This window comes from Octopus sinensis, linkage group LG10, assembly GCF_006345805.1.
Source record: "Octopus sinensis linkage group LG10, ASM634580v1, whole genome shotgun sequence".
Lineage (NCBI taxonomy): Eukaryota > Metazoa > Mollusca > Cephalopoda > Octopoda > Octopodidae > Octopus > Octopus sinensis.
The window spans coordinates 89,564,248-89,586,522 of NC_043006.1; the positions used below are offsets into that span (position 1 = coordinate 89,564,248).

General features: G+C 41.0%; 1 protein-coding gene across 1 annotated transcript in view; it reads right to left on the reverse strand.

The window, feature by feature from the left end:
• The window catches only part of LOC115216561 (THUMP domain-containing protein 3-like), a 419,115-nt gene extending 398,276 nt beyond the window's left edge, over positions 1–20,839 (reverse strand). The window contains exon 1 of the mRNA XM_029786026.2: positions 20,764–20,839. Within this exon, the coding sequence (XP_029641886.1) occupies positions 20,764–20,793 (30 nt within the window). The 5' untranslated portion in view covers positions 20,794–20,839. The remainder of the gene's footprint in view (positions 1–20,763) is intronic.
• Between the last annotated feature and the right edge of the window lie 1,436 nt (positions 20,840–22,275).

Here is a 22,275-nt window from a genome sequence, read left to right on the forward strand (position 1 = left end):
ACAGCGAGCGGTGCATTCTGCCTTTTTGAGCCAGGTCGTCGAGGGGTTAAGATGGGTGATCACGTTGTTAAGGTTGGGTGAAGCAGCTGCAATTTCTAGCATTCGGGTTGCTGCCTCTCGAACTTTCCCCGCAAATGAGTAGAGGCACTATTGGAGACGCTGCCATTAATTGACGTGGAGGCCGAGGGGAAGACATTCAGGGCCCTCATGGATATGGGCTGTACGACCACCCTTGTGACTTCAAGGGCGACAAAGAAATGGAACGGGGCAAGTAGCGTCCAGGCAGTCGACGGCAGCGAAATCCGTTGCAGAGGCAGCAGCAAGGTAGAGACAGTGGTGCACAGCACGACGCTAAGGCTGCAGGTAATTGTGGCTGAACGCATGATAGATGGGGTTGATGTGGTGATGGACGCCATCAACCGCCTCGGTGGCGTCAGTATTGTGGGAAATGAGGTCACGTTCGGAAGCATGGGGGCATCGTGCACTGCTAGTCAGGATCGCCAGAGAGAGCAGAGCCCCGTGAGGGACTGCGCCGCTTACACCATCGAGGACAAAGACTTTCAGGTGGCGTTCGATGGTCAGCGGTGGACGATAGAGTGGAGATGGAAGGACGAGCCCCCGATGCTGAAAAACAGAGTGAGCTGTTACCAGCATACCCTGAAAGGCCATGCCAGGGTTGAGTTTGAAGACAAGGTGGAGAGGTGGATCGAGGAAGGGTCCGTGTCCCTTGGGAGGAGGAGATAGATTGGGTGAATTGGTGTTCCGGAGAGGGAATGAAATCCCAGAGCTGAGTTCCAGCATCAGCAGGAGAGAGCTGTTCTCGATGTGTGGGAAGTTGGGTGGTCACTACCCGATCGCTGGATGGCTGAGCATGGTGTGCAGTTACACCAAGAGACGAGCGAGGGGGAGAGTTGGGACGACAAGGTGGGAGAAGGGACGGTGGCGACGATGCAGGAAATCCTAGAGAGGACGAGAGCGGAAGACCCGGTCAGGGGGAACTGGTATGTGCCCAAGACGGAATGCAGGACCGTCTGGTGTGATGCTAGCAGTATAGCGATAGAGGTTGTGTTGGCAATCGAAGGCGCTGCGGTGGAGGATGCGGCCTAGCTTTGGAAAGCAGATGACTTCAACCACATCAATGTCGCCGAATTAGACGCAGTGCGGAAAGGGGTGAACTTGGCCCTGAAATGGGGGCTGTGCACAATTGAAATCCGGATGGATTCGGCCACTGTGCTTGGCTGGATAGGATCGGTGATCACCGGTGAAAGGAGAGTGTGGACGAAAGGTGCCGCAGAGATGTTAGTGAAGTGCCGTCTAGGAGTTCTAGGTGAATTGATCGCTGAATTCGGACTGAAGCTGAATGTCGTTTTCGTGCCTTCGGAGAAAAACAGGGGGGATGCACTGACCAGGGTGAAAAGAGCATGGTTGGAAGAACCGGAGGAGGCCCGGAAAGGGATAGCTGCGGCGTGTCGGTTGGATGACTCTGAACTGAAGAGACTGCATGCTATGCATCACCTGGGTGTGGACAGGACCCTGTATATGGCGAAGAAAATTGATGCTGACGTCACTAGGAGAAGCATCCGGAAAGTGGTCAGGAGCTGCGACAGGTGTCAGTCCATCGACCCTGCTCCGTGTGGGCATGAACAGGGAAGCCTTTCGGTGGAGCACAACTGGAAAAGGCTAGCTGTGGATGTGACACACTACCGTCAGGGAATGTACCTCTCCATGGTCGACTGCGGACCAGGCCGGCTGGCCATTTGAAGGGAGTTGAGAACGGGCATTGCTGACAAGATTGCGCAGATCTTGAACGGGATATTTTTAGAGAGAGGTCCCGTGGAAGAACTGCTGATGGACAATGGAGCGGCGTTTCGTTCGGAAGCATTGAGGGTTATGCTTGATCGGTGGAAGGTGCGTCGCTTGTTCAGAGTAGCGTATAGGCCGAGCGGTAACGGGATCGTAGTGAGGCACCATCGGACAGTCAAGGCCATAGCGGAAAGAGGGCACATTTTGCCACTTGAAGCAGTTTTTTGGTACAACTTGTCTCCCCGATCCGGACAAGCTGAGGAATCTGTGCCACAGAGAGCTGTATTTAAATATGAATGGAGGCACCTGAGCAAAGCACCGGAGGGCCACGAGGAAGAGAAGGGACCCATTTGTGTGAAAATAGGGGAGGAAGTCTGGGTTAAGCCACCAAAGGCACGCTGTATGTCTCAATGGAGCAGAGGAACGGTGACGGCGGTCAATTCCAGAAACGTCTCCGTGGATGGAATGCCGCGACACGTCTTGGACCTCCGCAGGATTATCGCTTCGACGGACGACGATTGTGGAGAGGGGGAGAACGAGGTGCCCAGCTTGAGAAGATCTCGACACGCAAGGCGCCCTCCCGGTTGGATGGTGGACTACGACATGGAGTAGAGAGATTGTGATCTTTAAGATCAGGGTGGCGTGTGGGATGACATCAGCAGCTGGGGAGCTGACCGGAACTTGGGGCTGACCGGAAGGGGGCAGCCGTGATGCGCGCACAGCGAGCGGGGCATTCTGCCTTTTTGAGCCAGGTCGTCGAGAGGTTAAGACGGGTGATCACGTTGTTAAGGTTGGGTGAAGCAGCTGCTATCTCTAGCGTTCGGGTCGGGCTGTGTTGAAGGATCCGTTACCGCTGAAGGGTCTCCATCAGAGCGAAGAGAAGGTAGGTGCCTTTATTTCGAATCTCTCGCACACACCACAGGATGATAAAGAATAATGCAGACAACTATGAGAGCAGTTGCAAATGAATGCAAAATTTCAGGTAAATATACACAGAATATTTGTCTCTTAAATAATCAGTTGGAAGTTGGCCATGGATGCTAATAAATATGAAGAATTAATAAACTAGCATCTAGTTAGTGTCAAAGCAAGACTAATTATGATTGTAAGTCAGTCTAACATGTGTTATATCTGACTAATGTGAATGTATGTAGATTTCCTATATACACAAACACACAAATAATCTCCTTCATTGGCTCCCTCATCTCTCTCTCCCTCTATATACATATACATGTGTATAATGTATGTGTGTGTATACATATACATATATATATATATATATATATATATATACCTATACACACACTCAGTCATATGTGCCTTTATGTATTTGAGGGTGTGGGGTGAATATGGCATATACACAAGTATATGCAACACACACACACACACGTACATAATGTCATATTCATTAGCTGCTAGTGGAACATTTCTGGTGTTATTCCTATGGAATATTTCCTGCAGTCGATAAATTATCTTTCTGTTATCATTTGCTTCATTGTGTGGTCATGTTTGCATCTGGGTTCAGGCATTAAAATGAAAGCACAAACCAGTCGAAAAAATCTTTGCTTTTTGGTTTTTGCATTCTTATTGTTGTTGTTATTGTTCTGCTTATGAGGGGGTAAAGTTTGTTGGTTGGTTGGTTAGTTGTGTTGCTTGTTTTGGAGGGTTTGGCAAAGGGGTGGGTAGTTGGAAATGATAAGCAACTCTGAATTTTGGATTCAGATTTTTGTTCCAGCCAACTTAATTAACTTATCTCTCTACCCAAGAAAAAAAAAAACTGCCTACCTCTTTATCCTTCCACTTGCATACCTACCTGTCTAAATACCTCCTTTCCCTTGGATCTACTTACCTACTCTGCTAAATTACAACCAGCAAGCCTGTCTGCTTACCTATACACCCATCCACCCACCCACCCACCTACCTACCTACCTACCTACCTACCTACCTACCAACCTACCCACTCATCTACCTACCTACCGAAAGCAAACTATTCTCTAAATGATTACCCCCATGCCAGACTTGCAAGAAATAACAACTAAATCTTCCTCAAATCAAACAATCATCTTTTATTGGCTAATGTTGTCCTTAGTAAATTAGTTTTGGAAAAGAAAAAAAGATGGAGTGTTTATGGATGGAATCATTTTTATTATGGATCAGGGTTGATCTGAGGTTAGATACACCACCACCACCACCACAAGAAAGGAAGAGGAGGAGAAGAGGGCTGCCACCACTGCCACCACAACGACTACCACCACCACTGTTACAAGTTCCATTTGTAGACTGATGCCTGTGAGGTAACCATAATTAGAAACAATGGTCCAGTCAGCTCAGAACAGATGTTTTCGTATGACCAATATGGTTTCCTCTTTTTCTATTCTGAATATTCTTCAATTCACTCCACTTAATCAACCATAGTCACATTATTGCCATCTTGGTAATTAATATACAAGAAAGGATCTTCTGCATTGCTATTTGACCCACTAGAAATAACAGCTGAATTTCCCTCAAAACCCACTCTACCAATTCTTTAAAAAACAAGGTCATAGCAGCTAACATATTAAGAGATACACTTGGCTTGAAAATAGCTATAAGAAATTGGAAAACTGTATTAGAAGATTGCTTCCCAATCACATGGTTCTGGGTTTGGTCCCATTGCATGACATCTTGGGCAAATGTCTTCTACTGTAGCCCCAGGCTGAACAAACCTGTCTGAGTGGATTTGGTAAATGTCAACTTAAAGAAGCCCATTATGTGTGTGTGTGTGCACATGTGTGTATGTATGTGCATGACTTTCTGTTTGTTTTTGTCTCCCACCATCACTTGACAACCAATTTTGGTTGTTTACATCCCTGTAACTTAGTGGTTTGGTAAAAGAGACTGATAGAATAAGTGGAAGGTTTTTAAAAAATAAGTACTGAGGTTAGTTCATTTGACTAAAAGACTCTTTAGGTAGGTGCACCAGCATGGTCACAACCTGATGACAGAAACAAGTAAAAGATAAAATAGTAAGGGTAGAGGAATAGCAGAATTGTTAGAAGATAAGACAAAAAGTGTTGGAGATCTGCGTTTTAAGTTCAAATTCTGTCAAAACTGACTCTGTTTTTCATCCCATCCAGCTTGATAAGATAATTATCAGTTAAGCACTGAGGTTGATGTAATCAACAGCCTGTTCCCTTAAAAAATTGCAGGCCTTGTTCCAAAAGTTGAAAGAAATTGTTATTATTATCATATATCTGTATATATATATATCTATATATATACACACACACAGGGTGTATCAAAATTAAGGCAACCAAAGTTTCAGGATTTAATAACTATCAATAAACATGATATGATATAAAATTCATACATCATTATAAAAGTTTAGTGTGTCTGCTTCTTCTTTCAGACTTAATAAATTCAGATTTATGAATTAGATAATGGCTATAGGCTGAAATACAACCATAACCCTCTACAAAGGAGGTGAAAACAATACAGCTGTAGCAAAAACGCTTAAAATTAACTCAACAACAGTCTGGAAAATTGTCAAGAAATTTCAAGAGACTAGTTCCATTGTTGATAAACCTGGACATGGCCAAAAAAGAAATGTGTCGATCCCTCAGTTGATCAAAAATACCAGAGAAATGATACAATGAAGTCCTCATTGTTTTATCAGAAAACTGGCTGTCAGAGCAAAAACAAGCTGGACATTGATATATTGAGTGCTGAAGGAAGATCTCAGGGCGCACCCGTTCAAGATGATCCACCACTATGAACTCACACAAGTTGATAAGGCCATGAGACTGGAGAAAAGTTGTCTTATCCTACATCAGATTGCTGAAGGCACACTACTCAATTTGGTGTTCACTGATGAAAAGGAATTTGATTATCAATCAGGCAGTAAAGCACCAGAACGACCGACTTTGGAGTGTATCCGGCTCCATCGATGGTAGACTTGTAAATCAACATCAAAATCTAGTCAGTTATAGTTTGGGTGACTGTGACAGCCGATGGAAGGTTTCCCTTATTTCTGTGCCCTGAGGTGTTAAAATTAACACCCAGCGATACATTGACAACATTTTGGAAGCTGAACTGCACCTTGGAGCCCCCAGCAGGACTCAGCACCACCCCACAGCTTCAAACAGACACAATAATGAATTCAGAAGAACATAGGCAAAGATAAATGGCCTGCAAGAAGCCCTGATCTCAACATGTTGGATTTTTCTGTTTGGTCAATTTTGGAAACAAGACTCTTGAGCATTCCCCATACTTCACTCAACATTCTGAAGGCAAAACTGCACCAGAAATGGGTTTCAATTCCTATATATATCTTTTATCTTTTACTTTAGTCGAACAATTTCTTTTAAAGTCTGGTACTTATTCTATTGGTCTTCTTTGCACCAAACCTCAAAGCTATGGGGAATGTAAACGCACCAACACCGGTCGTCAAGTGGTGGAAAGGAACAAACACAGACACATAGATATATACATACATACGTAGATATATATATATAGATGTTTTCGATCTAATTTGTATTCTTTGCTATCAAATTTGAATTCATTGCAATCAAAGTCGAATTTTTCAATTGGTGCTCAAGCCTTGAAAAAAAGAGAGAGAGTTAAACTACATCAGCCGCAAGGGAATACATGTCTATCTTATCTAACTCGTCCAGTAGAGATGACCAATTGATATCTGAAAAGTTCGATGAAGTAACTCATGAACACTGCGATAGCTTCTGCCAAAAGATGTTCTGTTATGTCGACCGGTCTCAACAAGGGGAGATAATAGAAAAAGAATCATTCGTTTATTATCTCCCCTTGTTCAGACTGGTCGACGACATAAATATGTTGAAACATCTTTTGGTAGAAGCTATCGCAGTGTTCATGAGTTATTTCATCGAACTTTTCAGATATCAATTGGTCAGCTCTACTGGACGAGTTAGATAAGATAGACATGTATTCCCTTGCGGCTGATGTAGTTTAACTCTGTTTTTTTTTTCAAGGCTTAAGCACCAATTGAAAAATTCAAATTTGATTGCAAAGAATTCAAACTAGATCCAAAAAATTTATATATAACGGGCTTCTTGCAGTTTCTGTCTAGCAGATCCACTTGCCCAAAGTGCCACACAATAAGACTGAACCCGGGAGTCATGTGGTTGGGAAGCAAGCTTCTTACTATATAGCCATGCCTGTGCTTATATATATTTTTTTTGTGTGTGTGTGTGTGTGTGCTTCTTCTTTTGTGTTTGATGTTAACATCTTTAACCAGTATACTAAACTAGATTAGATAAGAGTGCAAGTGCCACGGGATTGCCATCAACTATCTCCAAAATATGCATCTGTCTGTCTGTCTGTATAAAAAAATATATAGAAAGCCTCAAACTCAAACAGTTGACAAATGATTGGAAACACATGAGACAAGGATTCAGTGGAGGAAATTGGCATCAAAATTGAATTTGGGGACACTAAGACAACACTGAAGCAAAGAATTGTTAATAAAAACTAGTATTATCATGTTAGCTAAAAAAAAGAGAGAATTAGACCAAAGACAGGCTTGGAAATACTTAGGAATTAATAAAGTAGATAGAATACAGCACACACACACATGCGCGCGCACGCATGCACAGATGAAAAGGAGAGGTTAGGAAAGAATATTTTTGATGCATTAGATTAATAGTTAAAACTGAGAAAAATGCCAAAAATAAGATAATAGGTATCAGTGGTCTCACTGTTCTGGCTGGAAGCTAAGTGAATTAGCAAGACTAGACAGGAAAAGAATGGCAATAATAACCACATTTAGAATACACCACACAAATGCTGACAAAGAAAAACTAAACTATACCAAAAATATAAAGAAATGGGTTCTTATGTAACTAGAAAATATTTATAAATATATGCAAGAATACCCTGATTTCTGTTGATATTGCAGAGTACAAGAAGTTCATGCCATTCAAAACTATAGTATTTTATTAAGGGATATAAGCAGAAAAAGAAAGTGAAAATTCACAACAAAACAACGTCTCAGAGAATGAGAAAATGCCAATTGATAGAGACAAAGAGAGATTAAAGCAAATCATCCAGATACAATTGCCTAAGAGCTTCTGGGGAAAGAAAATACGTCTCGTTAATGAGGCAACAGTTCCAATGGTTGACAAGGTATTTATAGGAAAAAGAAAGAAAGAAAGTAAATGGTGGTGGTGGTGGTGTGGGGTGTAGTGTCTCTTGTAAAAGAAGTTGAGAATAATGATATTCAGTATATTGGGTTTGTAAACATTACTGTCTCCATAATAACAGGTGCTTTAGGAATCACAAAAAAGCCAAAAGAAAAAATAATCAGGCAAATATACAGAGACAAAGTGTCAGGACTGATACCCTTTTGTGTGTGTGTGCACGCATGCACAGATGAAAAGGAGAGGTAAGGAAAGAATATGTTACCTACCCCTTTGATGGAATGAGTGAGCAAATGTGTGGCGTGAACATTTGAACGCTACAAACGAATCATTTGCACAGGTTGTTCAGCAAAAGATGAACACTGTTACATCATCTTCGACGGGAGAGGAGTCCATCATTATTACAGCAGTCTTATTGATATTGTGTGCTTCCACTGACCAACGAAGGAGAGTTATTTCATCTGTTTTAGGTGGGGGGAAGTGTGTGTGTGTGTATACACACACACACACACACAAACACACATACATACACCACATACAAAAAGCTGAAATAATCACTGCATGCTCATATTACAGAGAAATACAATCAATACAATACACAAAACAAGTGAAATTGAAACACTTCCCCCACCTAAAACAGATGAAATAACTCTCCTTCGTTGGTCAGTGGAAGCACACGATATCAATAAGACTGCTGTAATAATAATGGACTCCTCTCCCGTCGAAGATGATGTAAGAATGTTCATCTTTTGCTGAACAACCTGTGCAAATGATTCGTTTGTAGCGTTCAAATGTTCATGCCACACATTTGCTCACTCATTCCATCAAAGGGGTAGGTAACATATTCTTTCCTAACCTCTCCTTTTCATCTGTGCGTGCATGTGTGTGTGTGTGTGTGTGCGTGTGCGTGCACGCTGTATTCTGTCTACTTTATTAATTCCTAAGTGTACCATACATCAGGTGTTGGAGTGATTGCTGCACAGCAATGTGAGATGAAAGGTTTGGCTCAAAAACAAAGCTCACCACTCAGTCTAGGAATTGAATGTTAGGTGAGTATGTGGTTTCCAAAGCAACAGAGAAGTGGCATGAACATAAACCAGAAGTTGTGATAGAAAATGAGAACTACCAGATCTTGTGGGATTTCCCTGTTAAAGACTGACCAAACTATTGATGCAAGAAGGACAGTTATGATTATAGAGGACAAAAATAGCAAACAAGGTAAGATCATAGATTTTGGAATTCTCTTTGATAGCAGAGTCAATACCAAAGAAATAGAAAAAATTGAGAAATATCAGGATATAGCTAAAGAGCTTCAGAAACTTGGAAAACTGAGACAACAATTATTCCTGTAGTGATTAATGCACTTGGCAAAACATCCAAAGTTCTACCTAAAAGATTGAAAGAGGCGAGAATTAAAACTCACATTGCTATGAGGAGACTTGTTATTACCAAACCTCAAGATAAAACACCTCCTAGAATGTACTAGTTTAATAATAATAATTACTATAATTGACTTCAGATCTTAACTGATTAGAAGCATTATCACGTATATGTACAGGAAGGTTAACTAGGAAGATAGTTTTTGTGCATGCACCAAATATGCTATATAGTTGATGTTACCTACCCCTTTGACCGATGAATAGTCAAGAAGGAAGGTGAAAAGATAGATATGACCCTCTTAAGTATGAAATAGTCCAGCTATGGAAAATGAAGAAGGTGAAGATATTGCCAATTATTGTTGGGTCTTTGGGAACAGTATCAGAAGGCATCAAGAGGAATATGAAGGAAACTGGAATAGAGTGCCCAGTAGAACTGTTACAAAAGGTTTGCCTCCTTGGAAAGTATTAGATAGCTGAAAAGAACAAATATCATAGTAATGTAGGCTGCAGGTAGTAAGCCTGCTACACATGCAAGACTCCAGGAGTTCCAACAAAATCCTATTATAAAGAGAAAATGATAATAATAATGATGATGATGATGATGATGACAATAATAATAATCAAAGCCCTGGTGCAGTACCAGATAGTGGCTCTTGTGGCTTCTGATCTTGACTCATTGGAAGTGTTATCATGTACATGTTTTGTCTTGGCATAAAAGATGGGCTACAGCAAATATTCTGCCCAACACCCCAGATCTGCTTGTCAGTTGTTTGACCTTAAACCAGTTGAGCATGTCTCTTAGTGGCTGATGATATGTGCATCTCTGATCACGAGCAGAAGTAGTTGGGGAGCATTATAGCCATGTGTTGAGAAGAATTCTTTGGAATTTGAATAATTCAACCCTGGGAACATGGGTGTTTTGTTTAACATCCTTAAACAAACCTTATTCAGAGAGCTTTTGAGCAGGATGGTCTACTTGACCAGAAGAAAATTCTAACTGGGCCCCACCTGCAAGGTCATGCACAGTTTATCTTGATACAAGATCACCATGTCACGCATATATGGCAGTGATGCATGTGCCTGGTTTGCTCTTATCAGACAGGTATACTGGGCTTCACATATTGTTACCCCAGTGTCACTTTGATGGCAGGCACTGCTCTCTCATTCAATGATAATAACCATATATTTGAGAATGATCCCTGGCTTGCCATCCATGCTAGGAGTGCAAAAGATTGTTCTAACTGGTACATCATACATATTGAGAAGAATGTTGTAGCTGTGAACATTGTTGCTTTGAATTTATCTTTTTTCTTTTTTATCTATTTTTTCTTTTTTCCTTTTTTTTTCTATCACATTTGACTTTGCAAATGAACAACATGGTGTGTTTGTTTTAATGACCTACCAATGTATACAATGAATTTCTTTGCCCTAGGTGTCAGGAAGTCAGTACCAAAGAAATATCAGAATCTAGCCAAGAAGGTTGAGAAGAATGTGGGAGATGAAGACAACAATTATTCCTGTAGAAATTGGTGCAACATTCGAAATGCTACCTAAAAGACTGAAAGAGATTGGAATTGAAACCTGCATTGTTGACTTCAATGTCCACTGTTCAATGTTTTTATGGGTCAGACAGAATTTGTTGGAGCAGATTTTCAACAGTTGGATGCCCTCCCTGGCACCAAGCCCCACAACTTACAAGGAAGGTAATATTTCCTCATGGCCAGACATGTCTTCATAGAAACAAGGGGCACTACTTACTGATAGGGACATCCAGCTATAACCATAGTATGATGTAAAGACAAGGAGACAAACACACACTTATGTATATGACAAGCTTCTGTCAGTTTCTGTCTAGCAAATCCAATCACAAGATCTTGGTCAACCTGCGGCTGGAGTAGAATAACACTGGCCAACGAGTCCACACAGTGAAACTGAACCCAAAATCATATGGTTGGAAAGCAAATATTTTTTAACTACACAACCATGCTTGTGCCTAACTTATTTTGAATATGGTAAATAGATTAGTGGAACCAGTACAGTCAACCCTCTCTTGTAAGCAAATAGCAATTGGTAACATGTAGCATGCTTTCACTAATTGTTTTAGACACCTGTTTAGTCCCAAGTAGACATAAACAGCCTCTTTGGCTCTGCCATCCTTGACTAAATGGAACATTTAAGAGGTGACAGCTAGATGGATGGGAGAGAGAGAGAGGAGGGAGAGAGAGAGATTCACTAACTCTTGGCTGGTACTCATTCTAGCTGAGAAGAGTGAAGCATCATGAAAGGAAATGCCTTGCTCAAGGTCACAACATGTCCCCAAGTTCAGGAATTGGACTTACATAAATAATGTGGTTGATTTGTTAAAAAAAAACCCATCCAAGGAAGTACCCCAGCATGGTCACAGTACACTGACTGAAACAAGTAAACGATAAAGATATATTTTTAAACAACACCTCATGAAACCCTTGTAATTTTTCATAGAATCATGAGATTCCTTAGAACCCACTTTGTGAAGCCCTAAATTAATATATTTATCCCTTAAGCCAGCTTACATTCTGGTTGGTCTTTACATCAACATATATTCATATCTATCTATCTATCTATATATATATATATATATATATATATATATAAGTAGGTGAATGAATTATCCTAGTATGGACAATTAAGTTCCTTGTCTTTCCTGATGAAAGGCGGCATAATGCATCCTTTATTCCTTCGGAATTAAGAATATGCAGTCTTCGAAACATATGTCGAGAATAAAGGAATTTTGTTAAATCGTCGTTCGACTCCATTCTTTCATTTATTTATATATATATATATACCCAGGCTTATTCCTCATTTTCTTTTAGGGAGGGGGTAGCCACAACAAGACACATACCAAGCATTCCATTCGTTTCCCAGCTCAGAGAGGCGAGCCCTGTCCTATGCTCAGGTCAAGGCATGGAGTGCAACCCCCAATATCAGCAGGGGGGGGGGCTGACAGCATACGTTGGGATATTCCTGCCACGTCAAGCTGGTTCTATTCCCCTTTGAGCAACATCAAATTCACTCATCCATCCACAAACATTCTCCAAGCTTTCCTATCGTTTATAAACTTCCTTGCCTCTCTCACTCCAACACCTCTGACCATCAAAGATTTCCTCACTCCATCCATCCACACAAACCAAGGTCTGCCTCTGGTTCTGCTGCCTACCACTTCTGCCTTCATCACCCTCCTTACCATCCACTCCTCGTCCATTCTCTTCATGTGGTCAAACCACCTCAACATTCATCTATCCACTTTGGTTGTTAGTTTTTCTTTCATTCCTGCTGTCTTTGCACCTCATCATTCCTCACCCTGTTCATCCATGTCACACCAACCTTAGTCCTCTGACATCCCATCTCAAACACATCTGGTCACCTCCTTTCTGCCTATCTCAGTCCCTACATCTCTGCACCCTATAACATTGCTGGCACAGTCATGCCCTCATACATACCTCTTTTTGTTTTCATACCCAGCCTTTTATCTCTAAGCATACCTTTCATAACTCCCTGTATCTTACTCCCCTCCCTCACTCTGTATCCCATCTCCCCAGCCAGTCCCACCAACCTTAGCTTAAATATTAATCCACAATCATTTGTCAAACAAAATATATTTTGTTATGCCTGTGACTCTTTGAGCAGACTTATCTGTAAATTCTTCATTCTAAGTAATCAGACATAGCTTCTTTGAACTTGTCACACCCATGGAATATAATCTTATCTTATTAACATCTTGCTTATTTGGGGCAGAGAAACAAAGGAGATATGTAAACTTTTGTGTGGGTTGGGCTTCCTAAAACACAAGCAAATGATGATGCCAAGTTAAGACAGCATAGAGGGTGCACTCTACGAAATTAGATTCTATGAAATCCACAATTTTTATTTCAAGACTCTCAGATTAATGTCAATCATATAAAAACACAGCCTGTAATTTGCCAGAGTGTAATATATTATGTAATTTCTCTGGTCAGGAGGTACAACAGTCAGTTTCTTCTTTGTTCTCTACAGTTTATTGATTGCACATAGATTAACCTAAATTATTTTACTATTAGATTCTTGGTCTCCTATTCTGTTGACTTTTTCCAATTCCATTACTAGAGTTCTTGTTTAACCAAACTTTTGTTTCTTTTTGCTGTTATGTTATTACTATTATTGTTAGTATTTTTTTCTGTAACTATTTCTATTTTCATCATATATATATATATATATATATATATATGATATTTCACTCAGTGTAAGCAGTTCAGGAAATACAGCCATTTGAGAATAATCATTATTTAATCCTGCCATAAAAACAGATTTGATGAATGAAATTTGTTTTTATAACATTTAATCAAAACCAAACCACATTACATGCACATTTCTTATCAACAACATTGAACAACCCTCTTTTTTTTCTCCAATGTGATTATTGCTTCAGCTTTTCTTCTTACACATACACACACGTTTATATGCAAGTAAAACATATATAAAAAGGTATACACATTTATATATGTATAAACACACACACACGCATATATATATATATATATGTATATTTGAAGTTGAACTTAACACATGATTATTTGCTCTCAAAGACATAGTTTCTTACATTCTTAAGATGAAAGAGTAGAATCTTTTTGGCTGGTCTGGTCTGAATAAATAATGGGACAATTTTTTTTTGTTTTTTGAAATATAACACATCAGATTATTAGGACAGATGGACATACATACATATACAACCATTAACATATAAGTATACAAAATAATTTTGTGAACATAAATACACTCTGAGACATATATACAGTGAGTGTTTAACATATGCACAAACTGCTTTGCAAATATAAATGCACACATGCACACACACACAACCTTAAAAAAACACTGGCCAAGTGAATAACAAAACCCTTCTCCTAATCAAATTCCCTCAGCAGACAAGAAATTCCTGAGATAAACTTTTTGAGTTCTTCTGAAAATGACAGCAACCATGGTTTCTAATTTAAGCACAAGGTTAGCAATTTTGAGGTGCAGGGCAAGTCAATACCATCGACCCCAGTACTAGAATGCTACTTTATTTTCTCAACCCTGAAACAATGAAGGGCAAAGTTGACTTCTGTGCAATGTGAAATTGAAATGTACAAAGCCAGAACAAATACCACAAGGCACTTTTTGAAGCTTTACTGGTCCTGTTATCTTGCTGTCTTTTATGTAATGTAGGCCCCAGGCCAGGAATTTTGAGGAGAGGGATTAGCTAATACCATCTTCCTAAGTATTACACTGGTACTTTATTGGACCCATCATCATCATCATCATCATCATTTAACGTCCATTTTCCATGCTAGCACAGGTTGGACGGTTCGACCGGGGTCTGGGAAGCCAAGGGCTGCACCAGGCTCCAGTCTGATCTGGCAGCGTTTCTACAGCTGGATGCCCTTCCTAACGCCAACCACTCCACGAGTGTAGTGGGTGCTTTTTACATGCCACCGGCACTGGTGCCAGGGGAGTCTGGCATCGTCCACAATCGGTTGGTGCTTTTAATGTGCCACCGGCACGGAAGCCAGCCAAGGCGGCGCTGGCATCGGTCACGTTCGGATGGTGCTTTTTATGTGTCACCGGCACAGAAGCCAGTCGAGGTGGCGCTGGCATCGACCATGTTTGGATGGTGCTTTTTATGTGCCACCAGCACAGGTATCACAACTACTATTTCCATTGATATTTATTTCGATGTTCATGTACTTGACTCAATAGGTCTCCTCAAGCACAGCGGGATGTTCTGGTATCCAAGGTACTTTGAATGGGCAGGGGCTATGCGGAACTGGTGCATGAAGCAGCCTGGGTCTTTGCAGTCACAGCATATCTCCAGAGATTTCGGTCCTTCGTCATTGCCTCTGTGAGGCCCAATGCTCTGAGGTCATGCTTGACTACCTCATCCCATGTCTTACTGGGTCTACCTCTCCCCCTGATACCTTCAACTGTTTGGGAGCGGCACTTCTTCACACATCTCTCCTCATCCATCCGCAGTACATGACCATACCATCGCAAGTGTCGCTCTTGCACACCACATCTGATACTTCTTACGTCCAGCAGGGTGTTTACCCTCTGTTGTGCATGCACACTGACATTACACATCCAGCGGATCATGCTAGCTTCATTTCTTTCAAGTCTACGCATGTCCTCTGCAGTCATGGCCCATGTTTCACTACCATGAAGCATGGCAGTTCTCACACATGCATCATAAATCTACCTTTCATTCTGAGCGAGAGACCCTTTGTCGCCAGTAGGGGTAGGAGCTTTCTAAACTTTGCCCAGGCTATTCGTATTCTAGTGGTGACACTCTCCGAGCATCCACCTCCACTACTAACTTGGTCACCCAGGTAGCGGAAACTATCAACTACTTCTAGTTTCTTCCCCTGGAGTGTGATGGAATCTGTTTTCTGAGTATCTGTGGTGTCTATTGTCCCTGTGCATCTGCTGCACATGAAAGCTATCTTATCGTCCATAGCTTACACTGGGTACATCTTATGGAGTTTCTACCTACACCTTTCCTACAGATCGAGCAGGGCCATCTGCCCAAGGGAGTGTGTGCTGAGTTCGCCTTTCTGCTTACTATAACTTTGGTTTTTGCTACATTTACTCTAAGGCCCTTTGATTCTAACCCTTGCTTCCACACCCGGAATTTCTTTTCTAGTTCCGGTAGTGATTCTGCTATGAGAGCCAGCATAGAGGAGCTCCCAGGGGCAACCTGTTTTGAATTCCTTTGTTATTGCCTGGAGGACTATGATGAATAAAAGGGGACTGAGGGCTGAGCCTTGGTGTACACCTACTTCTACCTGGAATTCTTCACTATATTCGTTGCCAATCCTAACCTTGCTGACAGCCTCTCTGTATAGGGCCTGTACAGCCCTTATTAGCCATTTGTCAATCTCCAGTTTCCGCATCGACCATCAGATAAGGGATCGGGGGACCCTGTCAAAGGCTTTCTCCAAGTCCACAAAAGCTATGTAGAGGGGTTTATCTTTAGCTAGGTACTTCTCCTGCAGTTGTCGGACCAGGAATATAGCATCAGTGGTGCTTCTACCCGGCACAAAACCGAACTGCATCTCATCTAAGCAAATTCTCTCCCTAATGAGATGGGTTATGACCCTCTCTGTGACCTTCATCACCTGATCCAACAGTTTAATACCCCTGTAGTTATTTCTATCTAGAGCATCACCCTTACCCTTGTAGCAGTTGACTATTGTGCTGCTACGCCAGTCATTGGGTATGACTCCATTATGAACTACCTGGTTTACAATGCAGGTGACTAGGCCATAGCCCACATAACCAGCTGTTTAAGCATCTCAGCAGTGATTCCTGATGGGCCGGGGGCTTTACCTGGTTTCATACCCTTAATTGCCTTAACTACAAGGAAGCTGTCTATTCGGATAGCTGGTCCCTCTACTGGGTCAACATTTGGCAGGCTCTCCTCCTCCCATTTATTCTCCACATTCAGCAGTCTTTGATAATGGTTTCTCCAAGCCTCTTTCTTTTCACCATCATTAAAAGCAAATGCCCCATCATCCATGTGGACACATTTCTCTCCTGTAACATCACTATTTTCTCTCACACACTGTCTAGCAATCCGAAATACTTCAGTTCTTTGGTCCTCGCATCGCTGGACATTGGCAAACTTCTTCTTTTCTGCTACATATTTGGCTATGTATACCTGCTGCCCAGCCTCCCTTTTGGCTACCTGGTACAGTTCCCTGCTAACCCCATCCCTCCAGGCTTTCCAGGCCTGTTTCTTTGCACTAATGGCTTTGTCTACTGCACTATTCCACCACCACGTAACTCTAAATCTGGAAGGGACTTTGCACCATCCACAGACTTGGTCTGTGGCACTCAGCAAGCTGTCCCGTAGGAATTTCCAGCTACCTTCTATGTCAAGTAGGAATTTCCAGCTACCTTCTATGTCCGTAGGAATTTCCAACTACCTTCTATGTCAGAATCCAAAAGGATGAAATTCCAAATTGGCCTTGGTGGGATCTGAACTCAAAATGTAAACAGCTGCAATGAATACCACAAAGTATTTTTCTCTGATGTCTTAAGAAATTCCTTGCAGCATTTGTTCTGGTCCTGTACATTGTGAGTTCCAATCCTGCCAAGGCCAACTTTATCTTTCATCTCTCCAGAGTCAATGAAATAAAATACCAGTCAAGTATGAGAGGTCATTGAGAGACTGAATCCTTGTCTTTGAATGACAGACATCCACCATTTGTTTTATTATTGCCAGGAGGGATTATTTAACTGCTATTGTTGACAGGAATATAACAGGGTGGAATTCAAATAACCCTGCTGCATCATCATCATCATCATCATCATCATCATCATCATCACCTCCTCTTCCTCTTCCTCCTTCTTCTTCTTCTTCTTCTTCTTCTTCTTTTGGGACGTGACCAATTCTACCCTATGCTGTAATTAGAACTCCTTGTTCATGATATAAACCAGCAGTTTTCATTGTTTTCCACTTCGTGATACACTGGAGGTCAAATATGCTGACACACTTTCTAAGAAAAGTTAAAATCAAATCATTTTTTAAGCTAAAAATTTAGAAATAGGCAAGTGTTAGGTTGATCAAAGCCTTGAGAGGGAATTTTGTTGACAGAATCTGAAAGAAGCCCATTGCATGCATGCATGTGTGTGTGTGTGCATGTTTGTTTACATTTTCATTCTGTGTAAGCTGCTTCAAGCTGTGTTGTTGCCATTTCTCTAGTCATCAAATCATCTGCTCACTTTGTGTCATAAACAATCTATAATGATAAACCATCTATAAGGCACAAAAAGAAAATGACTCTCCCCAGGCACAACAGAATGTGCATCAACACACAAAATCATATAAAGAATCTTCCAAACCAAATCCAAAGACGAAATCTATAAAGAGATCCCATACTTGAAAACCAGGCAAGGGTTAGTGACAGGAAGGACATTCAGTAGTAGAACAATGTCTGAATATTTGTGTAACCCATGCCAGCATGGAAAAATAGACATAAAACATACAAACAAATGAACAAAGAGTCATAATCTCATTTTATATTTCATAAATGTGTGAAACAAAATTTGAGTAACATGTTTTCAAGCTACTCAAACATTGTATTTAGATACTCTAAAGCTTGAAATTATCTTTCAAAAAATCCGAAGCATTCCTGAATAGGATGCCACTCATCGTTAAACATCTGCTTTCCATGCTAGCATGGGTTGGACGATTTGACTGAGGACTGGCGAGCTAGATGGCCGCACCGGGCTCCAATCTTGATTTGGCAGAGTTTCTACAGCTGGATGCCCTTCCTAATGCCTCCAACCACTCTGAGAGCGTAGTGGGTGCTTTTACGTGCCACCAGCATGAGGGCCAGTCAGGCGGTACTGGCAACGGTCACGGAAAATCGTGTTTTTATCTTTACGTGTCACCTGCACACCGGTACAAGTGCCAGTAAGGCGACGCTGGTAACGATCACACTCGAGTGCCATCTGCACGAACGCCAGTTAGTCGCTCTGGCAACGATCACGCTCGGATGGTGCTCCACTAGCACGGAGAATTTGGAATGAGGCAATTGGAATAGGTGGTTTCCCAAAACAGTTGTGCCAAAATGTTTCCTACTTTTTAGAACCACCTAACTCCCAAGTGGTCCAGTCTACTTAACTGTAAACAGGTACCAAAATGTCAATTACAGCAACAGTATTGTATGGTTGGTTTCATTAGTTTTTTTTTATATTGGTTTTCTTTTGAGGGAGAGAGGGATGGAAGAGAAATGAAAAACAAAAGCCAGTGATACTTTACTGTATGTGGCCAACAGATAGAAGCAATGATTAAAAAAATACAAACAATGAAAGCATAGTTTCCTCAGTTCAATTGAAAGACTAGGCTGTGATGTAATAACTAACACAACTTGAGGCCTTAAGCAGAGTCTACTTTGTTAAAGTTACCCAGGTCTGCCGCAAGTACTCAGATCAAGTCCCTGATTTAAGAGCAACTCAACATTTTCATAACATTACTTTTTATAGAAGTAACCAACGTATTATGATTTTCTTTTTTGCTTCCCTTTCCACTGGAATACATGCAAAAAAGTCAAAGGTACTTCTGGGTACTTGTCCTTCTCCTCTCATTGAATTATATTAAGATAAATGCTCATTTCATGTTAAAATCATCGTGTGCAGGCGAAATAAAACAAAGGTAAAATAACATCCTCATCTTTTTCAAAAGAAAATTACAAAAAAACGAATCAACATCCTCATCAATTACCTCATGTATCTTTAAAGCCTTGAAGTCATTTGCAAAGTTTCAACTTTTTATGATTTTTCTAATGATAAACACTTTCCAGGTGTATCAATAATTAATTTTCAAAATAATCAGGCATTTGGAAGGATTTACTAAAATAAATAATTTTATTCATTATTAAGCAGGTGTTTAGAAATGTAACTAAATAAAAAGATTCCTCTTCAAAATTATGATTAAATGTTTAAATTTTTCAATTTTAGAATTTAAATCTGAATGTTTTACTATTTTCATACTATAACTAAATAAATACACCGTCCATGTGACTTGGTTAATTGTGAAAATAATTAAGAGTTGGAAGGAGTCTGACATTTAGAACATAGTAACTCACACTACCTGTACTGGCAAGCAAGTATGATTGATGTTTTCCTTAATTATATTAGGTACCTGATGTAGTTTCAAGTAGACACACTTGACTCTCAGCATAGCTGGATATCTCAGCTGAGATAGCTAGCGAAAGAAAGGACTACACCAGCACAACTAACCACTCACTTTAGTACTTTGCTTCCCATGGAACATGACTTTTCCCCATTGTTCTCAACTCTGGATTGTAAGGTGTAGCCTCACTATTCTCTGAGAGAAGGCCTTTCTTTCTCAATTCATGTTGGGTTTGAATCATCATCAATGCTTCTGTAACTTTGATGTGTTTCTAGGTAGAGGTGTTGGCTCTATGCAAATGCCATATTAGTTTGGCCTTTCTCTTTTGATCTTTCCAGGAGCTTGCACTCTGAGCGCATAGCTTTTAGGGTCATTGAAGCACAGAAACGACCACATTGTGCCAGCACAAAGCTAGCACTTATTTTTCATCCAGCTAGATTGGAACAATACAAAATGAAGCACCTTGCTGAAAGACATAATGTACCTCCTAGTCCAGGATTTGATGCCCTAACTTTATGATAACAAGCCCAACATACTAACTAGTAGACCGCTTATTAAACAGAATTATGATGGAAGATTTAAATCTAAACGTAAAGTTTAAAATGAAAGGCATTAGAATCATAGAATCAGAGGTAGTTTTAGATGGATTAATAGTAAAAGGTTTGAAACTTAAAAGATTTTATCAACATAATGGAAATATGGAAGATAAAAAGCAGAAGAAAGATAACTTTTGTTTTTTTACCTGGATTGGAATTGCTCCACTTCCACACATAGGGTCACAAACAACATCTCCATCCTGGATTTTGCAAAGTCTGAAAGAAATATTTATTGAAAAATAAAATAAAACTAATTTACTTATTTTATCTGCAATAATTTTGAAGAAATACAACAGGAGAAATAAAAATCAATAACAATAAAAACAACAAGAGTAGCAGCAACAACAACAACAACAACAGCAAGAACAGCAACAAATGTTTCTAATATAGGGAGAAGGCCTGAAATTTGATTGAAGAAGTTGAACAATACTCCAAGTACTTGGTTGGTATTCATCATCATCGTTTAATGTCCGCTTTCCATGCTAGCATGGGTTGGACGGTTCAACTGGGGTCTGGGAAGCATGAAGGCTGCACCAGGTCCAGTCTGATTTGGCAGTGTTTCTACGGCTGGATGCCCTTCCTAACGCCAACCACACCGTGAGTGTAGTGGGTGCTTTTTACGTGCCACTGGCACAGGTTCCAGAAGAGGCTGGCAAACAGCCATGATCGGATGGTGCTTTTTACATGCCACCGGCACGGAGGCCAGTTGGGGCGGCACTAGCAACGGCCATGTTCGGATGGTTCTCTTACGTGCCACCGGCACTGGTATCATAGCTACAATTTCCATTCATGTTGATCGATTTTGATTTTGATTTTTGATTTTCACTTGCCTCAACAGGTCTTCACAAGTAGAGTTTTGTGTCCCAAGAAGGGAAGGTATGCATACGTAGGCTGGCTCCATCCCATGTAGAAGGCCACGGGTTATGGTCTCACTTGTCCTGCCGGGTCTTCTCACACACAGCAATATTTCCAAAGGTCTCGGTCTCTAGTAATTTCCTCGGTGAGACCTAAAGTTCGAAGGTTGTGCTTCATCACCTCGTCCCAGGTTTTCCTGGGTCTACCTATTCCACAGGTTCCCTCAACTGCTAGGGTGTGGCACTTTTTCACACAACTATCTTCATCCATTCTCACCACATGACCATACCAGCGCAAACATCTCTCTTGCACACCACAGCTGATGCTTCTTAGGTCCAACTTTTCTCTCAAGGTACTTACACTCTGTCGAGTATGAACACTGACATTACACATCCATCGGAGCATACTGGCTTCATTTCTTGCGAGCTTATGCATATCCTCAGCAGTCACAGCCCATGTTTCACTGCCATGTAGCATGACTGTTCGTACACATGCATCATACAGTCTACCTTTTACTCTGAGCGAGAGGCCTTTTGTCACCAGCAGAGGTAAGAGCTCTCTGAACTTTGCCCAAGCTATTCTTATCCTAGCAGCTACACTTTCAGTGCACCTGCCTCAGCTACTGATTTGGTCACCTAGGTAATGGAAGCTATCAGCTACTTCTAGTTTTTCTCCCTGGAATGTGGCGGAAGTTGGTCTCTGTGCACATTTTCAGTGTTTAATGATCCTGAGCATCTGCCACATACAAAAACTATCTTCCTAGTTAGACTTCCTTTGACATTGCTGCACCTCTTATGTGTCCA